This window comes from Lissotriton helveticus, chromosome 4_1, assembly GCF_964261635.1.
Source record: "Lissotriton helveticus chromosome 4_1, aLisHel1.1, whole genome shotgun sequence".
NCBI classification, from domain to species: domain Eukaryota; kingdom Metazoa; phylum Chordata; class Amphibia; order Caudata; family Salamandridae; genus Lissotriton; species Lissotriton helveticus.
Window position 1 is genome coordinate 1,078,312,079 of NC_136063.1, and position 23,092 is coordinate 1,078,335,170.

Genomic DNA, 23,092 nt, shown 5'->3' on the forward strand with positions numbered 1-23,092 from the left:
ATGTTTCTTTCAGTTGTTTCAAAAGTTCTTTAGCTTTATCTTTAAAGGTTTTTGTTGATGGCTGTGTTTTTGATTCACTTAGGTCTTCAGAGGAATCATCAAAGTTTATGAAGTAGCCGGATGCAGTTCTGTCAATTGTTCCAATTGCTTCAGGATTACTGTTTCTTGCATATTCGTTTGTTACTTCATTGTAGGTTGGTGTGTCTCTACTAAATGTTTTTATTTGGGTTTTCAGAGGTTTAAGTTCCAATGCATTGTTGCATAGTCCTTGTTGTTCTTCTGTAGGCGTTTCGAATGTGATTAGCCTCTTAGTTTGGACCTCTGTATTGGTAGCAAATCTTGGTGTTCTACTACTTATCGGGAGTCCACTTGGCCTACTGTTTGTTATCGGCCACATGATTGTGGTTTTACCAGGTCGATGGATACAACTCGGTTCTCCTTTTTACCAGCAAGCGGCGGTAGTACAACTGATCTTGTCCCGTTGATAGACAAGACAGGAACTGCTTTTCTGTAAGAAGGCCCAAATTCCTTCTTTACCGCGATCTTTTCTCTGACTAGATCCCCGACTTTTGGAATCCAGACAGGTCTTGCTGGGACAGGTGGTGGTTCTTCAGTGGTTGTTGGCTGTTGTTTCAACTTTATGTTGCTCAGGTCTTTTCTTGTTTTGTTTAAGTCCTGCAAAATAGCCAAACGATCTTTGATATCAAAGCTTTTTTCCTTTACCACTGAAGTCTGACTGTCAAGATCTAAGACTAACATCCTAGTTCCAAACAATAATTCATACGGACTGAATCCCTTCAGAGAATTTCTTGGCAGGTTATTTAGACTACGTTGGACACTTATTAGATGTTTGACCCACCCAGCTCCCGAACCTAATATCCTTCCTGTTATAGATAGCTTTATGCCTTGGTTTTTTCTTTACACCATCCCGTATCCCTCAGGAAGGAAGTGAGAAGAATCCCGCATCGCTATGCTCATTTGGCCGTGCTTCCCCACAAGCTTGAGGGCTAAAGTGAAAACATTTGTCAAACGTAGCATGCTCCTAGCGTATATGCCATTTAGACTCGCAAATCTTTGTATAACAGTCCAGACGTCAGCCGAGTGCTGGGGATCTACATTATAAGTGGAAACTAGCCTGTATATGTTAATCGGACGCTTTGCTTTTTACTGCTGATCTTTTCTGGAGTGAAACGCCACGGGAGTATACCGTTTCTCTCGCCACTGCGATCTCTGTTGCAGTTCTGGCATTTTTTTACAAAAATGTGATGCTGCAGGCTTATGCCTGGCCACCAGTACACTGATTGTAATTCTTCCAGAGAATCTTTTAGTTTGAGGTGTCTGAGACCCTCGCCCATATGTGCGTCTGCAATTAACAAAGTTCTCCTGTCCATGTTTCGAATTACTCTATCCCCCACTCCAGGGATTCGAGCAAAAGGGACGGAGTTTGCATCGATTATGTATGTATAATTGAGTGGATAGTTGATCGGTAGCGCTGAGCAGTCGCCTTTTGATGACGTTTTTACCGCCAGCACTGTTTCACCGTCAATGTATTTCATTGTACGTTTTTTTCTAGCCACGGAAGCCGATTCAGTTGCTACCGCTGTGGCTGTCTCAGCCAATGAATTCCCTGCAACGTGAACGCCATCACGTTGATGACTCAGTGTATGTATCACGTGAGTCTTTGGTAGTTCTTTTTGTAACAGAACTATTTGTTCCCAAAGCAGTTTTTGCTTTATTGTTGCACCTGTGTCATCTTTGTAACCGTTTTGAATCCATGTCTGCAAATCGTTGTTATATGATTTGACGCAGTAATATGAATCGGACACTATGAGTGTCGGGAATTCGCGATCTGCATTATCTAGCGCCATTTTCAATGCTATTATTTCAGTCTGTTGTTCTGAATTAGTTTCTACTGAGTGTGTTTTTGTTAATAGAGGTCTTAGTTTACCTCCGCGCCACACTTCTTTTGTAATCTCACATGTGGGGTTGTATGCTTGTTCTCCCCAAACGGAGGGTTGAGCATGTCCGTCTGTATAGATTACACAAGCGTACTGTCGTAAGGGCAGAATGTCGATTGGCAGAGGGAATGTTCTTTCATATTCTAGATTTTTCAATTCTTTTAATTCTGGATCAAAGTAGTATTTTACTTTGTCCGTTGTAATTGAATTCACCCATTGTATCCATTCCGGATTCAATGCTGTTGTTGGTAAATTACACGGTGTTGTTAATGCCTCAAAGGCTGATTCTGCTGTTCTGACTGTGATGTGTCTACCGTCAGCTTTATCTTTTTCTCTAGCTATTGCGGTTTGAACTGCATGAACAATGTTTTCTTTAATGCTGAATTTCTTTTCAGCTTCTGTGTACAAGTGTGATTTGAATGCAATTGGTACCTTTTCTCCCTCGTTAGAGGTCAGGTATGTGAATCTGCATCTTCCTGGGATGACTCGAATCACAAGATTGCGTGTGTTATCACGTGTTTCTAATTTTGTTTTAATTAACATGTCTGTTTGTAAGGATCTCAAAATTTCTGTGTGTGTTTGAGTCCAATTGGTTCTTTTAAAATCTGGTTTTATTAGATCATAAAGGGGCTTGACCCTTTCTGCGTAATTTGCAATGTATGTTCTTACGAAATTTAGGAAGCCTAGAATTGACTGTAGGTTTTTTAGTGTTCTAGGTGCTTGGAGTACGGCACATTTCTCTAGGAAATTGTCAGCCAGGCTTTTGCCTTCACTTGATAATTCATATCCTAAGAACAGGACTGTTAGATGGGCAATTCGAGATTTTTTAAAGTTGAATTTGTAACCCTCTGCTGCGAACCCAAGTATTATGGTGTTCACTCTCTTCAAGTGAGTATCCAAGTCATCATCTGTTAGGTATATGTCGTCGAAATAAGATAATGCTTCGTCATCATATGTTTGTAGTAACTCTGTTACTCTCGCTGAGAATAATCCTGGGCTGTTCTTGAACCCTTGGGGTAACCGACAGAATTGTTTTTGAGCGCCATTTATTGAGAACGCGGACAAATATCTGCTCTCTGGTGCTATATTTTGACAAAAGAATCCATTAGAGATGTCTAATGTTGTTTTGTATTTTTTGCGCACTATGTTATTCATTAGTGCCGCACTATGCGAGTTTTGCACTGCAAAAGTTTTGCAACATGAGTTAAGGTGTCTGTAATCCAAAACTAGACGATATGAATTGTCTGGTTTGGAGACAGGAAACAAAGGGTTGTTCATTTGTGAGGTGCAAGTTTCAATCACCCCCTGGTATTCTAGTTGATCTAGGATTTCTTTTACCTGTTTTTTAGCTTCTCGCTTAATTGGGTACTGTCTTTGTGCAGTAGGTTGTGATTTTAACTGGATTTTGTGAGGAGGAGAGTCCTCATCCCATCCTATGTGATTTTTATATAAAGCAGGAGCTTGAGCTACTGCCCACTTTCTAGCAAGTGTGTATTTTTTATGAATTGGGATATGATTTGAGAAGGCAGGCATAATTATTTCTTCGCCATGAGGGCAGTCCCTGACAAACTCTGGTGGCCAGTCTTTTTCAGCTAGAAGGATGTCATAGCCCTTGGAGAGATTATCCCAAAATAGTCCCCTTATTTTTCTAGTCTTATCCCCTTCTATACGTAAAGTTATTTCATATATTTTGTGAGGTTTGCTAACTCTGGTGTCTGCAGTTTCCACTTGAAGGTATTCATTCGTGTCCACTGTCTCCAGATGATTCATAAGGACTTTGCGAGCTATGCTCACTTCTGCTGCACTGTCTAGCATTGTCTGAGCCCATTCTCCGTTTTTCAGTTGTGTCCTCAGTATTCTCGGCATTGTTAACTACTTTAATACTGGCTACCTTCTTTTTTGGAAATTGTAATTTCTTATTTGGATGAGCAGGTTCCTTGTCTTTGGACTTGACGTGCCCTTCTCTGGGTTCCGATCGTCCTCTTCTTTCCGATTTCTGCGAGGAAGTCTGAAAAGATTGAGAGGGACGTGTATCAAAATCTTGATATCTATCTGGTTTCTTTTATCCCTATTTCTAAGGTTGTATTTTTTCCCAGAGGGCTCACTTTGGGGAGACTTGGGTCCTTGGTCCGGAGATCTTTCTCTCCGCCGAGGAGACCTTCCTCTGGACTGGAATCTCTTTTCTTTTGGATTGGATTGTTTGTTTCCATCCCAGTTCTTTTTTTGACTGTTTAGATTATTTTTAATAAATATTTTTTCAGGACTTTCAATCAGTTGGGGTTTTACTGGTATTCCACCTAAACTATCTCTACCTAGTTCCTCATAGGATTTTTCTATAATTCTGGCAATTTCAGCTGGTTGGTCTGCTATATCTGTTTCTTTTAACCTTTGGCGGATCGCCACGTTTGCTGCTTCTCCCTTTATATTGGCTAGTAATATAGCCGAGACCTGCTTGAAGTCTTTCAGTAATTTCATACCAAGAGTTAAAGCGGGTTCTGGACCGTATTCATCTTGAATTTGTTTTAGCACATCTGGTATTACCGAGATGGATGGAACACCATGCGTTTTTGTGTAAATGGAAGCAAAGACTGTACCCCAAGTGTCACAGTCCTACACGTGTGGTGCGATTCCCATTGGAAGACAGATAGTCAGAATCCTGTGTTTATCCACAGGAGTGGTGTCTGGAAACACCGCCTCTATTTGGGTGATTTTTTGTGCTAACCAGAATGGTATTTGTTCCCTTTTAGCTGGTACTTTACCTAGGCAGGACTGTATGTTCTGTGGTGTAATTTTATTTGTGTTCCCCTGATGAGGGGTCAGTTGTGGAATTTTAATTGCTGGTTGGATTGTTGAAGTCCGCATTACATATTGGACTAATTGTCTATGTACTTTTATTAATTGTTTTAGTTGTATTAGAAGATCGGCTGCAGACATTCTTTCGATGTCTGGATGTGGTGTGTATCCGGCTAGGACCAGCCACGTTGCTCCTGGTCTACCTAATGGACCGAGCCTGGTGATGTGATTGTTGTGTTTTAGGGCGCCATTAAACAAGAGCGCGTGCTCTTGAAATTTAAGTGGTACTTCCACCTCCTCGAAAGGAGTGTATTCATCAGGAGGTTCCTCTGTTTTGTAATAGTGGAAGACCTTTGTTACAGCATTTGCTGCTGGAAAGTGTATCCATGAATAGAATACCTCTGTCTGCCGATATTCGTGTGCCTCTATTACGAATATGACTGTGCCACCTCTAGGTGTCAGTCCATTTTCTATAAGTTTTAAAGTTATCGGTTGTATCTAATGCCCCGCATTAGACTCCTTAGATCCGGTGGCATGGCATTCTCGTATATTGCCCCCAAATATTGGAACAGCCTTCCACTCTCTCTACAGAAACCCCCTCCTACCTTATTTTTAGAAAACATTTAAAAGCTTTCCTGTATTAAACCCGTCCTTGTTCCTTGTGCGGTCCTCCCTTGGAGTTGATTTAGAGTGAAGCGCCGAGATGCCTCCAGGTGATTCGAGCGCTATATAAAAGCGAATAACATAACATAACATACAGGTGTTGTAATAGTAGATGTGTCGGTGGCACGGCTGTTAGGTCCCCCCAGGCGGCTGACAGAGCCTTCGGAAGGGCAGTATGTAGGAAGAATTGGCCTGCCGGCAACTCAGCATCCTTGACCAATGTCTTGAACGTCAATAGTACGCCATCTCTATATAGATCACCCAAAGTGTCTAACTCTACAGCGTGCCAGGTCATCAGGGCTGTGTCCGATGTATCCAATCTACCTCTTGGTGTTCCCATCAATGACAAAATCAGGGCATGTGGAAGGGTCACACGGGTAAGATATGAACTCCTCTTGTAACATTGAAACGCCAATCCCAAATGTAATTGTGGTGGTTGTGGAAGTTTAGCAACGGGTGGAACAGATGACAAAATTGAGAGTGGGTCCAGGGCTGGTGCATAGTCGCTGTGTCTTCCAGACACCTACCGTCTAGCCATTTCATTGCCCATTGGAGTTGAGCAGCTAAATAATACAATTCCATATTGGGGACAGCCAGCCCACCTTGACCAGAAGGAGCATCTTCCACAAAGCAACTCGTGGCCTCCCCTTTTTCCATATTAAGTCCCGAAATAACCGTTCCAACTCTCGGAAAATCCTAGGTGGGATATAAAGTGGGAGATTTGAGAAATAATATAGCAGCTTAGGAAGTACAATCGATTTCAGCAGGGTGATGCGGCTTATGACGTTCAGCGGGAGTGCTTTCCAAAATTGCATTTGAGCTCGTAGAGCCGAAATTGCTCTCACCAGATTGCCCTCCAATAAGACATCAGGCATCCGATATATAAAAATACAGAGATATCTGAAGGTGATGGGATACCATGTGAGGGGCGAGCCATTTAGAACTACAGCTTCCTCTGTTGTATCGGTACTGAATAGATAGATTACCGATTTTGCCCAATTGACCCGGAGTCCCGATTTCTCCTCAAAGGTCCTCAGTATGTCCGCAATGGACGTCGGGATCGCAGTGACATTCCGGAGGTATAATAGCAGATCATCCGCATATAAGGAAACAGCGTGTAGCCCATCTCCCAGCCGTATACCCCACGCCTCCCCATCTCTCCGGAGCAGCATCGCTAAAGGCTCCATAGCAAGAGAAAACAGCAACGGGGTCAAGGGGCAGCCCTGATGTGTTCCCCAGCTCACTCTAATGGCGTACGAGCTGAACCCACTGGTGCGGACTCGAACAGTGGGACGATGCTATAATAGCGAATCATATTTAAATAATGCTCTCCCAGTTCATATTTACCCAAAACTGCTGCCAGATAAGGCCATTCCAAAGAATTGAAGGCTTTCTCCAAATCCAGAACCAAGCAACCCGATCGGGGCCAACTATGTGTTGCGTATTGCTGCACTTTGAAGAACCTATGGATATTAGGAGAGGTGCACCGGGCAGGAACAAAACCATTCTGGTCAGGGTGTACTAGCATTTTTACTGAGGGTGAAAGACGTTTAGCCAATAGTGATTCAAAGTTTTTATAGTCTGTGTTGAGGAGCGCCAGCGGGAGATAGGAGCCCAGGAAATCGGGATTTTTATACGGTTTAAGGAGGGAGACTAGCAGGGCCTCGTTGTGTGTGGTGGTGAGGGTAAAGTCATTGAGCGCAGTTTCGTACACTTTTAGTAACTGTTGCACCAAAATGTGAGTGTATGCCTTATAAAACTCAGTTGGTAGACCATCTGGTCCCGATGACTTCACATTGGACAGCGAGAAAATACTGTCCTGAACTTCCTCTGATGGAAGAGGGGCGTTTAGATCTTCACTTTGGGTGCGTGTAGGTTTTGGCAAATCTAGATACATCTGTAGCTCTAGGGGCGTAGCTCGCACGCGTGACTTATACAGATCTTGATAATGCATTACAAACGCACCATGAATATCCCGCTGCGTAAATGCAATTCTCCCATTCGTCATCCTCACCAATACTATTGGCACAGATGACTCATTTTGGCGGATGAGCCATGTAAACTACTTGCCTGCTTTATCACCCATGTGATGCGTCCGTGCTGAGTGAGCAGCGTAATTTAGACTTCTCAACCGCTCTAGCAGTCGCGCATGTTCCTCTCTGTGTACATCCAGCCGCTCCTGGACTCCATCTATGGCTGCTTGCTCACTAGTGGCCAGCCTTTGTTCTAAGATGGTAAGTTCCTTTTCTAATTGTGCACGCATATCCACCTGTGTCCCCAAACAATGCCCCCTAACAAGTACTTTAAGGGCGTCCCATTCCACCAATGGCGACATGGCTGGGCACGCATTTTCTTCAAAATATTGTGCCACTGTGGTGGCCAATAAATCTCGGAAAGGTGCGTCGAGGAGAACATCCGGCTGGAGGCACCATATTGGGATCGGCGGCAGCTAAGCCTCCCATGGTAGCTCCATCACATGCGGATTATTACCAGAGTGCGTGCGTCCCATATCGGAGGATTCAGGAATACATGGTAGGAGATCATTCGATACCATGAAGCGGTCCAAGCGCACATAGAGTCCATGGGCCCCGGAATAGTAGGAATATACCCTATCCAGCGGTTTCCTGAATCACCACACATCAGCAAAGTGCTATTGCTCAGCCCAGTGTGCCAGTGCTTTCGCAACTGCGTGTGTGGCTGTGCCAGGCAAGGGAGGAAAAGATCGATCTAGGGAGACATCTAGTACACAGTTATAATCACCACCCAAGATCATAGGTGTGTCATGCCATGCGGATAGTTTTTGCGATATCTGATCTAAAAAGGCTGCTTGTTCAGTGTTGGGTGCATAAAGTGATGCTAATATTACCGGCTGACCGGCCAATACACCCCTAACTATAACATATCTGCTCTCCCCATCCACTATTGTGTCTAGCACCCGAAACAGAGTGCTCGGCCTTACCCACACTAGAACCCCTCGTGCATACGAAGAATAGCCCGTCGCGTACAATTGCCCCCTCCAACGTCTGTGGAGGCGTGTGACTTCTACTTGAGGCAGATGTGTCTCCTGACGGAGTGCTAGTTGTATGTGATGATATTTTAAATAGGAGTATATGAGGTAGCGACGTGCCGGACTATGGATACCTCACACATTCCAGGTTCCTATCTTGATGGGCACCATAACCAATAACTGTCAGGGGTGCAAACGGTCCCATCCGACGAGAGGGTGGGAGAGGCTGGCAGTAAGCATGCAGAATCCATGCTAAAGCACATTACTCTGCACAAATTGACTTCACAAAAATCATACCCTTGTTAAAAAATGATGGCATAATAAACATAAAAACAATTCACAATCAAAAAATACCATGAGAGCAATTCTGCAACTAGCAATCACCCAAACTTGTAATACAATAGCACACAAATAACGTCTGGGGGGGGACTATTGTTCCCAGCAATACAGGAACTAGCTAAAGAAAAGAAGGGGACCTTCATTAGCAGCTAAACCCATCTCTGGCTAGACACTTGTAAAAACAGGGCCACTGCCTGTTTAACATACGTAATATTCTCATAGAATAAGGGGCCCACAAGGGGAACATGTCGACAGTTCCGGTACCTACCGTGCAAAAGTTACACCATCTCGGCTACCAAGTACAAATATTACAGCTCATAAACAGCATACAAAGTCTCTTATACTTGCGAGTCAGATGGAACCACGTAAAGCTCGCTCGGCCAATGAAGAAGAGAGACAAACTATTGATATACACATACTCAAGCAATGTTATCAGAAGTCTGCGGGGTGACATGCGGCAACATACAGGAGACCTGGGAAACAGGAAAGTTGGCTGATAGTTCATGATCACTAGGTGGCCCTTGTAGATCAGAGTCTGAGTTGGTTTCTTCTGCCGGTGATCCGCTGATGTTCACCACAGCTTGTACCACTTCAAGTTGAGCGCTTAGTATCAGCTCGTGTGGTGGGCCAGATGCCTGCGAGCTCGGGGACTGCGATGTTCTTCCTCTTCTTCGGTGTCGTCGTAAAGGAGCTTCTGGCATCAACTCTCTCCGCCCAGTTTGTGATGAACCATGGGTTTCCAGCCATGCCTCTGCACTCTCCGGGGTAGTGAAGAAGTGGGTCTTACCATTTGCAATGACCCTCAGTTTCGCAGGCAACAGCAAAGAGTACTTGAGATCACATTATCGCAGGCGCCTCTTCACCGCAAGGTAAGAATCTCTCTGTTTCTGGACTTGGAAAGTGTAGTCCGGGAAAATCATGACTTTGTGGTTGTCTGCTTGTATGTCCTGCAATTTTTGAGTTTCTTGGAGAATGGCATCTCTATCCCTGTAGTTCAATAATCGGATTAGAAGTGGTCTCGGGTTTGGGACCAGGGGTGGGGGCTTGGCAGGTACCCGGCGAGCTCTCTCGATAACAAAATGCGGTTATAGGGCATCTCCTGGCTGCAGCAATCGATTCCAATCTTCTGCGTAAGTCACAGCATTTCTTCCTTCCACTCCTTCCGTAAGGCCCATGACCCGTACGATATTGCGGTGGGCCCTGTCTTCAGCGTCCTGACCTCTGTCTTCCAGGAATTCCACTCTGTTCAATAAATCACAAATGTTCTTTCCAGCCATGGACACTCGTGGCGACACCTCCGTAATGTCCCCTTCAGTAGCTGCAGTACGGTCTGTGAGTTTCCGATGGTCTGCACGCAGCAGTGTAAGATCAACTGCCACCGTATCTATTTTACCTTCCAGGGAGGTGCGAATTTGATTTATGGTCTCTCCAAGCTTCTCAACTGCCGCCAATACCGCCTCGAGCTTATGTGCCACGGGATCCGCCGTCTCTGTCCCCGCCATCTTATCTGCCTGTGCCTGAGTCTGTAGGTGAGGGGCTGCCGCACCCCTGGTGCCAATCTTTGTACGCCCCCCCCGCGACATGGGGTAGCAGGTAGTGAAGGTTATTCTAAAAGGTACAGTTTGCTGGTCATCCCGAAACCGTAGCTGTCCCGCGACACCACGGTCAGCCAGAACTGTTTGGATTTGTTTGCTCACAATGCGGTGATATCCCCGGACGGAGCTATCGACATCAAGAAACTGTTTTTCAAGCATGTTTTGATAAGCGAAGATTTTTAAGTACTGTATTGTGAATTGTTATTGTTTTTGGTCTTGTCTTAAATATATAAAAATATTGGATATTTTTCTAAACTAGTGTGGTGTCCTTTTGTAGTGCTTACACTGTATTACTGTTGGTTTTGTCTAATTGCTTTACACACTGCCTATGAGATAAGCCTGACTGCTCGTGTCAAGCTAACAAGGGGGTAAGCATGTGTTATTTTAGGAATGTAATTCCTTTATCCTGACAAGGAAGAAAGGTCCCTATTTGGACAAAGGTGCAAGCCCTTGCCAACTAGAGACCCCCCTTTCTAACACCTTCTTGTACAAAATACTATGCATAGACATGATGGAAAGCTTATTTCACTTTGTATGCGTGCTGCACGCTGCATCACCCATGCAAAGTCAGAAAAGGATGGAGAAATGAAAGCATATCTCCTGTTAGCGCATCCTTTGAAGGGGAGTTAACTTTTGGTGCAAAACCATATCTGCAAATATTTTTAAATATGGTTTTGGGTCAAAAGGCATGGGTTGTTACAAGGGAACGCCCATGTTCCACCCATGTAATGCCTCCTCTGCGCAAATTAACGCAAAGCAGTGCTTTGAGATACTTTGAGTGTCCTTTCCAGTCTAAAACAAGTTTTGCGCTGGAAAGTTACTAGCAATAAAAACATTTGGCGCTGGTTGGTGTTACTTTTGTGACGCTAAACCAGCACAAAATGTTTCTAAATTTTCCTCTAGGCTTGGGGGCGGAGCTTGGCGGCGCATCGAAATGGCTGCTCAGTAGGGAGGCTCCGCCGGCTAAGCGGACAATCCAGCAATAGGATGACTCCACAGATGGTGATTGGCCCATTGCACTGCGAGGGGGGCTGGCCAGCATAGCAGCCCACTGCCAGTCAATATAGAACCCCATTTTTGCCCCAGGCAGGACAGTAAAGAGATCCCAGCTTTTACCTCCCTTCCTGCTCACAACTCTGCTGACTCCAAAGCCTGTAAGACATGAGAACCATAAGCGTGCGCCCGTAATTGCACGCAAATCCAAGCAATACACTGAAGGCGAACATAAGGGCCTGAGCACTACAGGTCTAATCTTGAACTGCAACCTGATAAGCCCAAAACCTAGGCCTGCTGAAAATCCACCACCTCAACACCAACAGCAGCTCTGGCATGGATGCTAAGTCTGTGCAGCAGACTACTATAAAGCAGAATTGGCCTGCCAGCCATCGTAACTCCACCTAACACCAGGGACAATACGTAACACCCCATTTACAGTCGCATAGCATTGAGCTACACCTCTTGTATACAATGGGCAAGCATGACACACACCAATCCAAAATTTCACTCGAAAGCAAATCTACCCGACAAACAGGAACAGACCAACCAAAGGGGCAGTCCACGGACCCCCTAATGGAAAAACGTAACCAAGATCAAGACCTCAAATCCATCAATTACCAATTCGTAGCTGCACCCATGCCTACAGACACTCCTATACCCACCATGATTAATACAGTCCTCTACACTCAAATACGATCTACGTGTTGTGCAAATCATACTACTTTCGCAGCACCCCCACCCACACTACACGCCCTCGAGCAGGTACTCAAGCACAACTCCCATCGTAAACTCGCCACTAGGTGATATGCGGTGACAATAGACAAGACACCAATATGCACCCCCAAGGCAGAAGCCCAGTGGCAATTAGACACAGACCCCCCATCACCACGGGCCAGTGGTCCTATTGTTGCATGCAGTTGGAGGCATTATCCCCTAACTACAGATTGCTCCTCATACATTTCATATTTTTACATAGACTATACCGCACTTCCCTACAGCTGAAACGAATGGGCCTTAACGAGGAGGCACGATGTGAAAAATGCTCGACACCACTAGCATCATTCCTACATTTGGCCTGAAAATGCCCCAAGATACTAGACTACTGGCAGGAGATACACTCCACAATTCAACAAATATTAGGACATGTGATTCCCTTCACCCCACTAGTTAGCCTTCTTGGCTACGTTAAACATATATACCTATGCCCTCAAGCCACCTAACAGCCATGCTGCTACTACTAGCTAAACGCCAACTCGCTAACCACTGGGGGAGGAAGGGTGTCCCCAAGGTTGCCTTATCGCTACAGGACGCGTCATATTGCCAGAAACAATTGGCCCAATACTGAGTACTAATACCCCTACAAAGTTGCCCGAAAGATATTTGGGAATCACTCCTAGCATATCTGCGCTCACGAGCTACTAGACCTAGCTAGAAAATCGAACGCAACAAATACAACCCTACATCCCCACACCTGGTTAGGGGAAAAGATTGACACGGGTTAGCTGTGGGATGAAGTAGCCTAGCTCTATGTTCTGCTGGAAAATCCAAATAGAGTAAGATTTCTGTGTAATTCATCCTATATATTAGAATGACCCTCGAGATAATTACTTAGAAATGTCAGCTTACTATGCAACATCTAATTGATGCTTGAGATGCTCTATTTAATACAGTTGATGTAAATCACATATGGGTCCCCTTTCTCTCGCCCCATCACTGTTCCCTGCTCCTACTTTATTGTGATGCATTATTTGTACTGTAAGATGTTACTTTGCAGATGCCAATAAATAAGCCCCTAGGCTTTGTACTAGTATGATAGTTCAGGTGATAGATATATGTTGTCCTAAACTTCGAAATTAAGAAAATGAGGTTCAGTGATGTAAAGTTGTTTATCCAAGGTCACACAATTTGACTGACAGTGGAAGACGTGTTTCCAGCACAGATTTCTAGTCACATTGTCTGCACTTTTGTCACAGGAGTTGCTTCATCTCTATAAGGATTGTGTGACTGGAGAATTTTGTTAAGGAAATTAAAGCGATATTGCCTCATTTGTGTTTCAGATAGTGATTATACATTCATCAATTACATTCCACAAAAGAAACAGTGAATTGTTTTAGTTTGCTTAAATATTACATGCTACTATTATTGCACAAACATATACTACAAATGTTAAGGAGTTCTCCACACCTTTGTCAACCACACAACCTGAGTCATTCACAGAGGTTTGGCAGGACTTGACATGGACACATGGCAAAGATCAGGATCTGTAAAAGCAGGAGCAGGTGATCCGTGGGATCCAGTCGTGGGAAGCAGGTAAAAAGTGTCAGAGCAGTCTGTTAACTGCTTTCTAAAAGACGAAGGTGCGTTAGTGGAGTTGTGTATGTATGGGCACTAATGTTGTAAAAGAAGCTGCCTTGGGGCAATATCAGCGTGCATTTGCAAAGTTTTATGGGACTGTCTGTCAGCACTAGAAGGGCAGGGATGCTATAACTCACCATGGTGGTAGCATATGTTGTTCTGAATATGCAATTTATGGCTTCTTTAAAAAAAAGCTTGGTAATGCCATCCCACTCTGCTCCGAACACTCCTAGTGGGTTTGAGTTTACTCACGACACTCACTTGCTCAAGGCCATTCAGGTGTGTCTCCCACTTCCCCCTTTATATGTATTTGTCTTTGAGGTAAGGCCACGAGTCAACTTTTTTGTGTTTTATTGCAAGTCTTAGCACCTGCAATAGAAATTATGTTAACTAATGTAAAAACATACTGTCTAGGATGCTGGATTTATAGCAGTATAATGATATGAGCTTGTACCTGTCTATTCCATAAATGTAGACAACTCCGACCATTTCACAAAAAGCAATGATAAGTAAGGGGATGGATCCAGCAAAATTGTCAAACAAGGCCAGCCAATAGTTTCCGGAATTTAGCACAAAAATCAATGCTATCAAGAATGATACTGCACAGATTGTTCCTGCAAAATAAATGGCAACAATCAGTCAAATGTTTCATGTATGGAGAACAAACAGCATAAACAAGAATTTACATTGTCTTTGTTTACTTGACAGCCTGCCACAGAACTATATGTATCAGAATGGCAGTTGAATGGCCACGATGACTCAATCACCAACCGCTGTGAGGTAGACCAGATAAGTTGAAAAAAGACCAAATAATTTAGCAAACAATACTTCTGTATTGAACAAGGATTTGGTTGAGTCCTTTTTTGTTTTAAAAAAACGTTATACCATCAGCGAATGAGGAGAGGGCAACAGGCTCATATCAGAAACTGAGCCTTCAATTGACTGTCCAAACTGGGTACTTGCAAACGTTTGCCATGGGGCTGCAAAGTATGGTCTTTGGTGTGACCGAGGGCCGCACTGATGCCGGCAAGATGGCGGTAGGGGGTCAGCGTGGCTCGGGGGGTTGTAGGGGAAGCCAGGCATGTTACCCCTTGACCAAACTGTGATCATAGGCATTTTTCTTCACTTTGACTTCTTTTTCTTCATTATGGTATATAAGAGGACCTCCAAATAAATGAGTTTAGAATGTGTGCTGTACAAAACCTGCTCCAGTGTTTGATTATAATGTCCAAGTATATTAGCAACCTAGGCTACCCACAGGGTGCACAAATGACTTGCCTCTTAGTTCACTATTGGCATTGTTGTTATAGAAGGGGGAAAGCATGAATGTATCTAAATTCATGGTGAAAAACGTGGGCCATCTTATCTATAGGACTCTCCTAATGAGGAAAACATCATAGTGGACTAGATAATGCGCGTGATGTCTGTTTGAGAGCAGGAGAGTGGGAACATTGAACTCGGCTGTTTTTGGGGAATCGGAGTTCACGAACTGGCCTGCCTGACCTCAAAATGGCGGCAGCAGAAGACATTTAGTGGTGAAAAACGTGGGCCATCTTAACTATAGGACTCTCCTAATGAGGAAAACATCATAGGAAAACACCCCCAAAATGGCAGAAAGAAACAAGGTAAATGAAAGCGGACAAGCAGAAAAGCAGAAATGGAAAAAGGAGCTATACAATACGACAGAAACAAACAAAGGCAAGGGAAAGAGGACAGTTATTACAATAGAAAGAGAGAAAGACACCTCAGCTCACAGAAAGACTGCTACTCTGGCGGACATCTTGAAAGTACCTTTCAACATATGAATGAAAAAGAATCATGATCACTGAGCGAGCAGCACAAAGCAATCTGAAAAAAAAAAATAATAAAATAAAAAAACATAATAAACTAGAATAAAGGTATTCATGTTAGAGAGAGTACGTAATCCCCCATCACTAGAATCAACAAGAGAGCACTCTAAACATTATTCATATTACTCATCTGCAAATAACAAATATGGAGGACAACTACCTAGAACTAGTAGGTAGGAACGCCCATATCATAAAATACCCAGCCAAGCTCTCCAAGAATGCCGCCAAAAAATTCAAGCACAACCTCATGAGGAAAAACCCTGAGACGCTGATTTCTGACACTGCCTTCTGCGCGGATAATGGCATCATCGCTAAAGACATATTATTCTTCACCAGAAGAACGGCGAAATGGCGCAATGCCATTACAAAGATGCTTAACATAAAATCCATAACTAATATCCCACATGGTACTAAATTCATGACCATAGCATCACTAAGACTCAGAGCGGGCCTTTGCATAACTATCTTCAAGAATGGAATAGTGTTGATTCAAGCTTCTAACTGAGGTTCCGTGAATTCTGGACCCGTTCCATAAATATCATCGTATCATGACGATTTTGATATCAGCAGACCGAGAATGGCGAGTATAGTATATACAAGTATTTTCGTCATGTTCGAGTGACGAGATCACAATGAAATCAGAGATTCCGTTCTGAACCCTCGGGTTTCATTTTGTGCATGGCAGCCATTTTGTGGTTGCCCTCACATAGGCCGATGACTAAGGCCGAACGAGTCTTTGGGACACGGACACCTTTAGCTGACTTCTGTGTGACCTGGGCAAGCTGACTCCGTTGCCCGAAGCCAAACCTGTTTGGTCAGTTCCTTTCCCAGTAGCCGATCGAGATTAGAGATCAAGGCACAGCATACCATAAACTCTTTATTGCACACAACTATGTCTAACCTTACTCGCACCAGTCTCTGCTCCTTTCTTTATGGCCTGTTTTACGATGAGGAGGTGCCCGTTTTAATTAGGGGTCCGTCCGATTTATCTGATGAAGAGCGTTGGGCCTTGCCGGGTAATTGATGGTGGGCTGGACTTCAAATGTGGGTTCGTCATGCAATGCTTTTGTCGTGTACACATGGGATTGGTTTACTGTAAATAAGGAATGTTTGCCTGAAGCGTAATATTTTGTATAAAAAGGGTTGACTGGCTTTGTAAGATTGAGCAGTCTCCTACGAATATACAGCCACTGTACTTCGTGGATCTCTGTTACTGGTTGCAGCCAATAAATTTGATCTCTGACGTCACCAAGAAGTTGCAGCGTTTCTGTAATTCTGAGACAGGTGAATCCGGAGATTTCAGGTGTGTCCCCTGGCACCGCTGGGTTCTAAATAACCCGGTTCTCCATTTGGCGCCCAACGTGGGGCGATTTCAGCGGTACGGGTCCAAAGCCTGAAGATCGTGAGGAGCTCCGTGAGAAAATTCTGGAGGAAGGCCAGCCACTTCATCGACCCCTGTATGTCGTCGTGGTCCGAAAGTCTTTGCTGCGAGGTTCCCCGCTTTCCGACGGTTACGAAGGACTGCTGCCCTAACTATCGCCCTGTCTTGGAGCCTTAGACGATTTGTAGAGCGAGACGATAGATGGGTCTTCTGGTGACGTCATCGATACCTCAGTTAAGTATGAGTGGAGCGTCTCCCAGTCCTTAGTTTGGTTCTTAGTTTTGGGTATCCCCTTGGGATCTTTGATTTGGAACTTGCAAGTACCAAAGCCGAGGGACTCGTGTATTCACGAGACTATCGTATTCGATAATCCTTTGAAGTTTGAAGTTAGACTAGTGAGCGAAGATGCCTGGTCTTAGCAGACTTGGAAATTTGTTTTGTTGTGGTCGGAATAGGGATTCCCGATTGGAGGACTCGTGTCCGGTTCCTCCAATTGGAACTCCAACCTATGAGCTCTATGTGAAGCACGGCGTGGGCCCTATCACGTATAATGAGGTATGGGTTAGGTACACTAGGAAAGATGGTGTCTTAAAGTGGCCCCAATATGGTAGTTTTGATACCGAAGTTCTAGATAATTTAGAGGTTAAACTCTTTAAGAAGAAAGCCCGGCCGGCAATGTTTGACTCTTTCCGCCTATGGCGAAAGGAAGCCAAACAGAAGGAAATTAAATTAGCGAAGAGAAATAAAAGAGAAAGGGGTATCTCGATAATGCAAGCTGCTATGCAGTTTAAAGATAACGAAGAGGAACAGGCGAGTGAGCAGGTGCACAGGCAACATAAAATGGTGATTGATAAATGCTATCCAGCTTTGCCGCTTCTTCAACAAGATGCAGCGAAGGAACTTGAGAAAGATCCTTTAATGTCGCATTTGTTGAGTTCGCCACCCCCTTATGCGCAGAGTGCTACAGCACCTCTGCAACCTTTAGTTGTGCAACCTCCAGTTGTGCAGCTTCCAGTTATTCAACAGCCGCCAGCTCCTTTTCAGTTGGCCCCTGCTCCTCTGGTCCAGCCTCCTCAAGGGCCACTGACTTTGCTACCTGCTCCGCCTTTAATTTATGCACCTTTTTCACCTGTTCTTGCTACCTCCCCCACTACTGCTCCTACGTTGACCTTTTCTCAGTCCGCTTCATCTCCCGTCCTGTCGATCTCTCCTTCTGTTCGACAGAGAATGACCAACACTGTTACTAGTCTTTGGTCTCCTTTCTTTGGGTCGCATAGTACGACCCCTGAATCGGAGCGAAAACAGTTGCGTAGCCAACTGCCTGATTCTCGAGAGAGAGAAATATTGGATCGTTTGGCGCGTAAATGTGAGGAAAATTGAATTTTGCCTTGTCATGTGTCCCTACGTGTTCCCCCATTATATGTTATATGTGCATGATCGATATGCATATGTTCCCCCTTGACCGAATAAAGACGCAATTATAGTTGTGTCCAACGTTAGTATGCCAGTTTCCTGTCCTCGTGAAAACAACGAGTATTAGGCCTATGTTGCCAACGTTTTACATTATGCACGTTAATTCATCGAATTGTCCCCGTTTCTAGGCCTCATAAGGGCCCGGACACCAGATTCGAGTCTCCAGTCTCCTGAACCCACTCCGAGGAGCGATGCAGCCCCTCCCGCATCCCTGACCCTTCGCTTTCTTCTTGCCGCGCAGCGCGGTGCCCGGCCTGGCTCTGCCTGCCTGTCTGCCAAGAATATGTTATGCCTACAGTTATCAGTTCAGCTCTCTGTCTTCACATTCCTAAGCTAACGAACCGCATAAACATTTTCAGCTATAGTCTAGTCGACCTGTCTCCATGCAAGTGAATTACTGTATTAATATCCATAGAAGATTCATAGCACACGCAATACATGAAGAATATATGCATGCACCAGCCTTAGTGTCAAGTAGCCTTTGCTCTGATGACTTTTAGATTCTATCAACATGTTCTCCAAACACCAGATACCAGATATGCTATAGGTACATGTCGTCCTGACATCCCAGACTTTAGTCTCCTCTTCTAGTGCAGAAGTCAAAGCCCCCAGTTCTCCCTAGTTACACGTCATGGCCCGTTTGCGCGCACCAGTAGGTTAAAGGTTCCAGCTGCCCAGGTAGCCCCCTCCATGTATCCACCCATCTATGACCCTTCTGTGACGTTTTCATCACATGTCTACGTACACGCCTTCTTTGTACGCCCATTTGTTCTTATCTTACGTTTGTCACTTGTTACGCCTACTGTATTCAATGTAATTGTACTGTTTTACTATATATATCATGTACTGTTAATGAGACGTTGCAGCTGCCATTCCATGCCATTCTATTACAGGCTGTTCCGATCCTGTCCCTTCCCTTATGCTTGATTAAAGCCTGTTCGACTCAGATAGCTCAATAAATAAGAGGCAGGATCCGGGGTATCTGTTTTATTTAATGCATAGAAAAATAGTACCGGTAATTAATTATTTATTTACCACATAATGGCGCCCGAACAGGGACGAGCCCCTTCCCCACGCGCCGGCGATGTAACGCAGGCCCCCTGACCCTTCTACAGCCGTGACGGAACTCTACCGTGCACGTGCAGATATTTCTGCTTCATCAAGTCTCCCTCAGGCCCACGGAGGAGATGGAGACTGCGGTCCGGCATCCAGACGAGGCGGTGAGGAATGCGGTTCGTCCCGACCAGAGCCCAAGCCGAGAGAGCAAGGTCCGAGGTATCCGGAGGCCCACCTGTTTCTGAAGCCCGAAGTTCGAAGCGCATGCGTAGTAACCAGACGTCGTAGTAGTCCAGTCCAGTCCGAGGCCTTCAGTTCTGCTTCCCGGTGAGTACCGTTGCTGGGGGAGTATCTAGACGGGGTCATTAGTTTGTCTCCGGTCCGATGGGTTTGGGTACGCAGATCCAGTCCGACGTGTCCATCTAGGTGGATACGGTATGACGTGTCTCTTTATGAGACCGGTATGTTCTGTACTGTTTTAGCAGTGCATCCAGTAATTCTAGTAAGTCCGTTCTCGAGAAATTCAAGTGTTATGTTTTTCAGTGTATTAGGTAGTATTCTGTTCGAACTGTTATTAATGTATTTCTATGTCGTGGTATGAGTGATTTGTTTGCCATTTCATTACTGTGTTCATTGTGTATTGTGTTTAATTCAAGTACGACTCAAATATGCCTCTGTTTTCAAAGTTACGTCAGATAAGAACCAGAAAAGGGTTACTCGAAGAAGCAGTTCCTGTCCCTCCTAGGGACAGTCCTGGACACTTTATGTATCACAAGCATGGCTTAGATGCCATATTATATCTAGACTTATGGGTGGATTATACAAAGAATCTTGAAGAGAAATATAGATGGCCTGTATCAGGTACATGGGATGCCGAGTGCATCATGAGAATAGAAGAAGCATTATGGAAAAAGAAAGCCAGACAATCCCAGAAAGATGCCATAGAATTATGGCGTAAAGAATCGCATAAAAGAACAGAGAAAGAATTCAGAAAAGCAGAATTAAGTAGAGAATCCTCAGAAAAAGCCCAAGAAAGGGAATTACTAGAAAAAGGTGAACGAGTTAGAGCAGAACAATCAGACAGACAGAGAAATGCCCTAATTAAAGGTATGTATCCTCTTCTCGCCGAGGGTTTGCCGAAGGCGACCCCGGAAGCACCCCATAATTTACCGCCACCATTAGTCCAGACTAAACTGCGTCATAAACCGACTGCAGCTGAAATTTTTCTTTCTTCCTATTTAGACGACACTGTCCCAGAATATGCTAATACAAATCCTACTCCGCCAGTCCAAGCTCAAGTCCAGCCCCCTGTTAATAATGTAATTCCTGTGCCTCCAGTCGTTGGTCCTGTCCATGCGCCAGCACCACAGGATCAACCCACATTACGTATCCCTACTGTACCAGTCACGTTACCAACAGCCGCACATCCAGTATTAATTGACGATTCCAGTTCACAAGGGGCAGGGGGAGGTGCTCCTACCACCCCGCCTCAAACAAAACGCCTGACGCTGAGAGATGCAGCGTTACAGCGTCCGCCCAAAGTGGCTACGTATGAAGCCCTCAAGAAGTTCCTTACTGATTGTAGATATGATCCAGTACCAGGCGAAGATCACATGATATTATACTCCGTACGTTTACGACGAGTTGCAAACTTCTTGATCACCATATCAGATATGAAAGAACATTTAGACAGAATATATCATTTTGTCCGAACTGGGGAGAACCCAGGAAGTATTCACGAAGCTATGGCACACAGGAAAGTCGAGACTCAAGGCATGATTTTGCAATTTCTGATAAATTGTTTAATAAGAGAACAGGACCGTCCTGATAAAAGTCAAGAAGATATGAAAGTCCTGACAAGATGGAGTGACAATATAGCAGACGGAAAACACAAGACACAAAATTGTATAGAAACTATGTACAGAAAGATCCGTAAAGAAATTATAAGTATACACCAAAAAGAGAAAGCAAGAATAGTAGCAGACAAAGAGAATGATTCTTCAGACGAAGATGTAGACACCGAGAATCCCGCCAGAATAGCGTATGTAGGTAGAACGAGACTCCCCGATAGACACACACGTCTAGATTACAAGAAAGCTTTTCCTCCTTCAGTACCAGAACAGTGTTCTCTTGAACAAGTATTCCAGGCTACCGATAAAGTTCTGAAACTACGAATAGGTTATAGTGAACTTAGTACCATGCATGAACAAAAACTAGCCCGATCAGCAGTCCGATGGGTTAGTGATTCTACCACGTTTCCAGACGAAGTAGTGGCCCAAATGTTTCTGAAACTGCCCCCAGCCGAGCAGCGACTGGTGGGTATGTATATGATCCAGCACCTCATTACACTGTATGAGGATCAGCATTCTGATCCAGGTCCTTTACATGATGTACTGAACGAGTTACTCCTAAACCGATGGAAAGGTCTAGGTACCGATTTAATTACCGTCATTTTAGAACAGCGCCACAAATACAGAACGTTCCTGAATCCACATTTTGTTCCTGTTCCACCCCCAGTAAGAAAATCATTCTACATAGACAGACAGAATCCGTTGCGAGAAGTACATCCAGTTAAGGGAGAGGGAGGAAATCTCGAACGAGTATTTGTTTACACCCCTATCACGAAAATAGAACTTCTAGAAATGAAAAAGTTAATACCCTGTCACGATAAAGATCCAGCAGGGTTCCATCGAGAATTAAAGGACATGCTCCGTATGGGAGAATATACGTATCCTGATATCATTAAAATGTTAAAGGTCCTGTTGCCTGCGGGCATATATGAAAAACTCAAAGAAAAAGAATGGGAGGTGGGAGAGAAAAAGATAGATTGGACCGCGTTAGAGACCGAAGATAATGCACGAGTCCCAGGAACTGGTCTTGGGGAGAAAGCCAAAGAATTACCCGAACTGTTAATACAGGTCTTGCCAAGATTACTAGCCACGAAAAAGGAAGATTGGGATGCCATCTCAGCCTGTAAACAGAAACAAGATGAAGACACTAGTGATTTTTATTCTAGATTTGAGAAATGTTTCATTATTAATAGCGGTTTGAAAACGAGTAGTGAATCGTATCCACATCTTTTTGTTACCAAACTAATTGAGAATTCTTTGCCACAAGTTAAAAATCGAGTATTGAAAGTCGAGAGTACTTGGCAAGCTAATACCCCGTCCCAAATGCTCCAGATGTTACAGTACCACCAGAACCAAATCAGGGAAGAGCAAGAACACGAAAGAAGACGTATGAAAGATACGAAAATGAAAGTACTAGTTGCACAGTCTGTTCCAGCAGATAGTCAGAAGAGGGGTACGAATCAAACTAGTCATTTTGCAGCTCCCGTTAAAGGGACATGCAATTACTGTAAACAGCCAGGTCATTACATAAACGAATGTGCAGTTCTGAAACACAACATAGCTACAGGTAAGACGAAAGAGAGACCGCGTCCTTCTAGACAAGAACATGTTCCGCAGAAGGCCCAGCTACCGCAGAACGCACAACAGACAGTTACAGTACCGCAGCCTATAGCTGCCACACAACACGTTACACAACAGATGTACCAGTATGCACAGTCAGATTATCCAGAATATCAGCAGTATACATGAAACAGCCTAGAGAGGGAGGTTGGCTTG

At 44.4% G+C, this 23,092-nt stretch overlaps 1 protein-coding gene across 4 annotated transcripts in view; it reads right to left on the reverse strand.

The window, feature by feature from the left end:
• LOC144828987 (sodium-dependent neutral amino acid transporter B(0)AT1-like) overlaps positions 1–23,092 on the reverse strand; it is a 1,274,746-nt gene that overhangs the window by 199,140 nt on the left and 1,052,514 nt on the right. For all 4 annotated transcript variants that reach the window (XM_078687667.1, XM_078687664.1, XM_078687665.1 and 1 more), the window contains one exon: positions 14,161–14,320. In XM_078687667.1, coding sequence (XP_078543793.1) covers positions 14,161–14,320 — 160 coding nt within the window. The remainder of the gene's footprint in view (positions 1–14,160; positions 14,321–23,092) is intronic.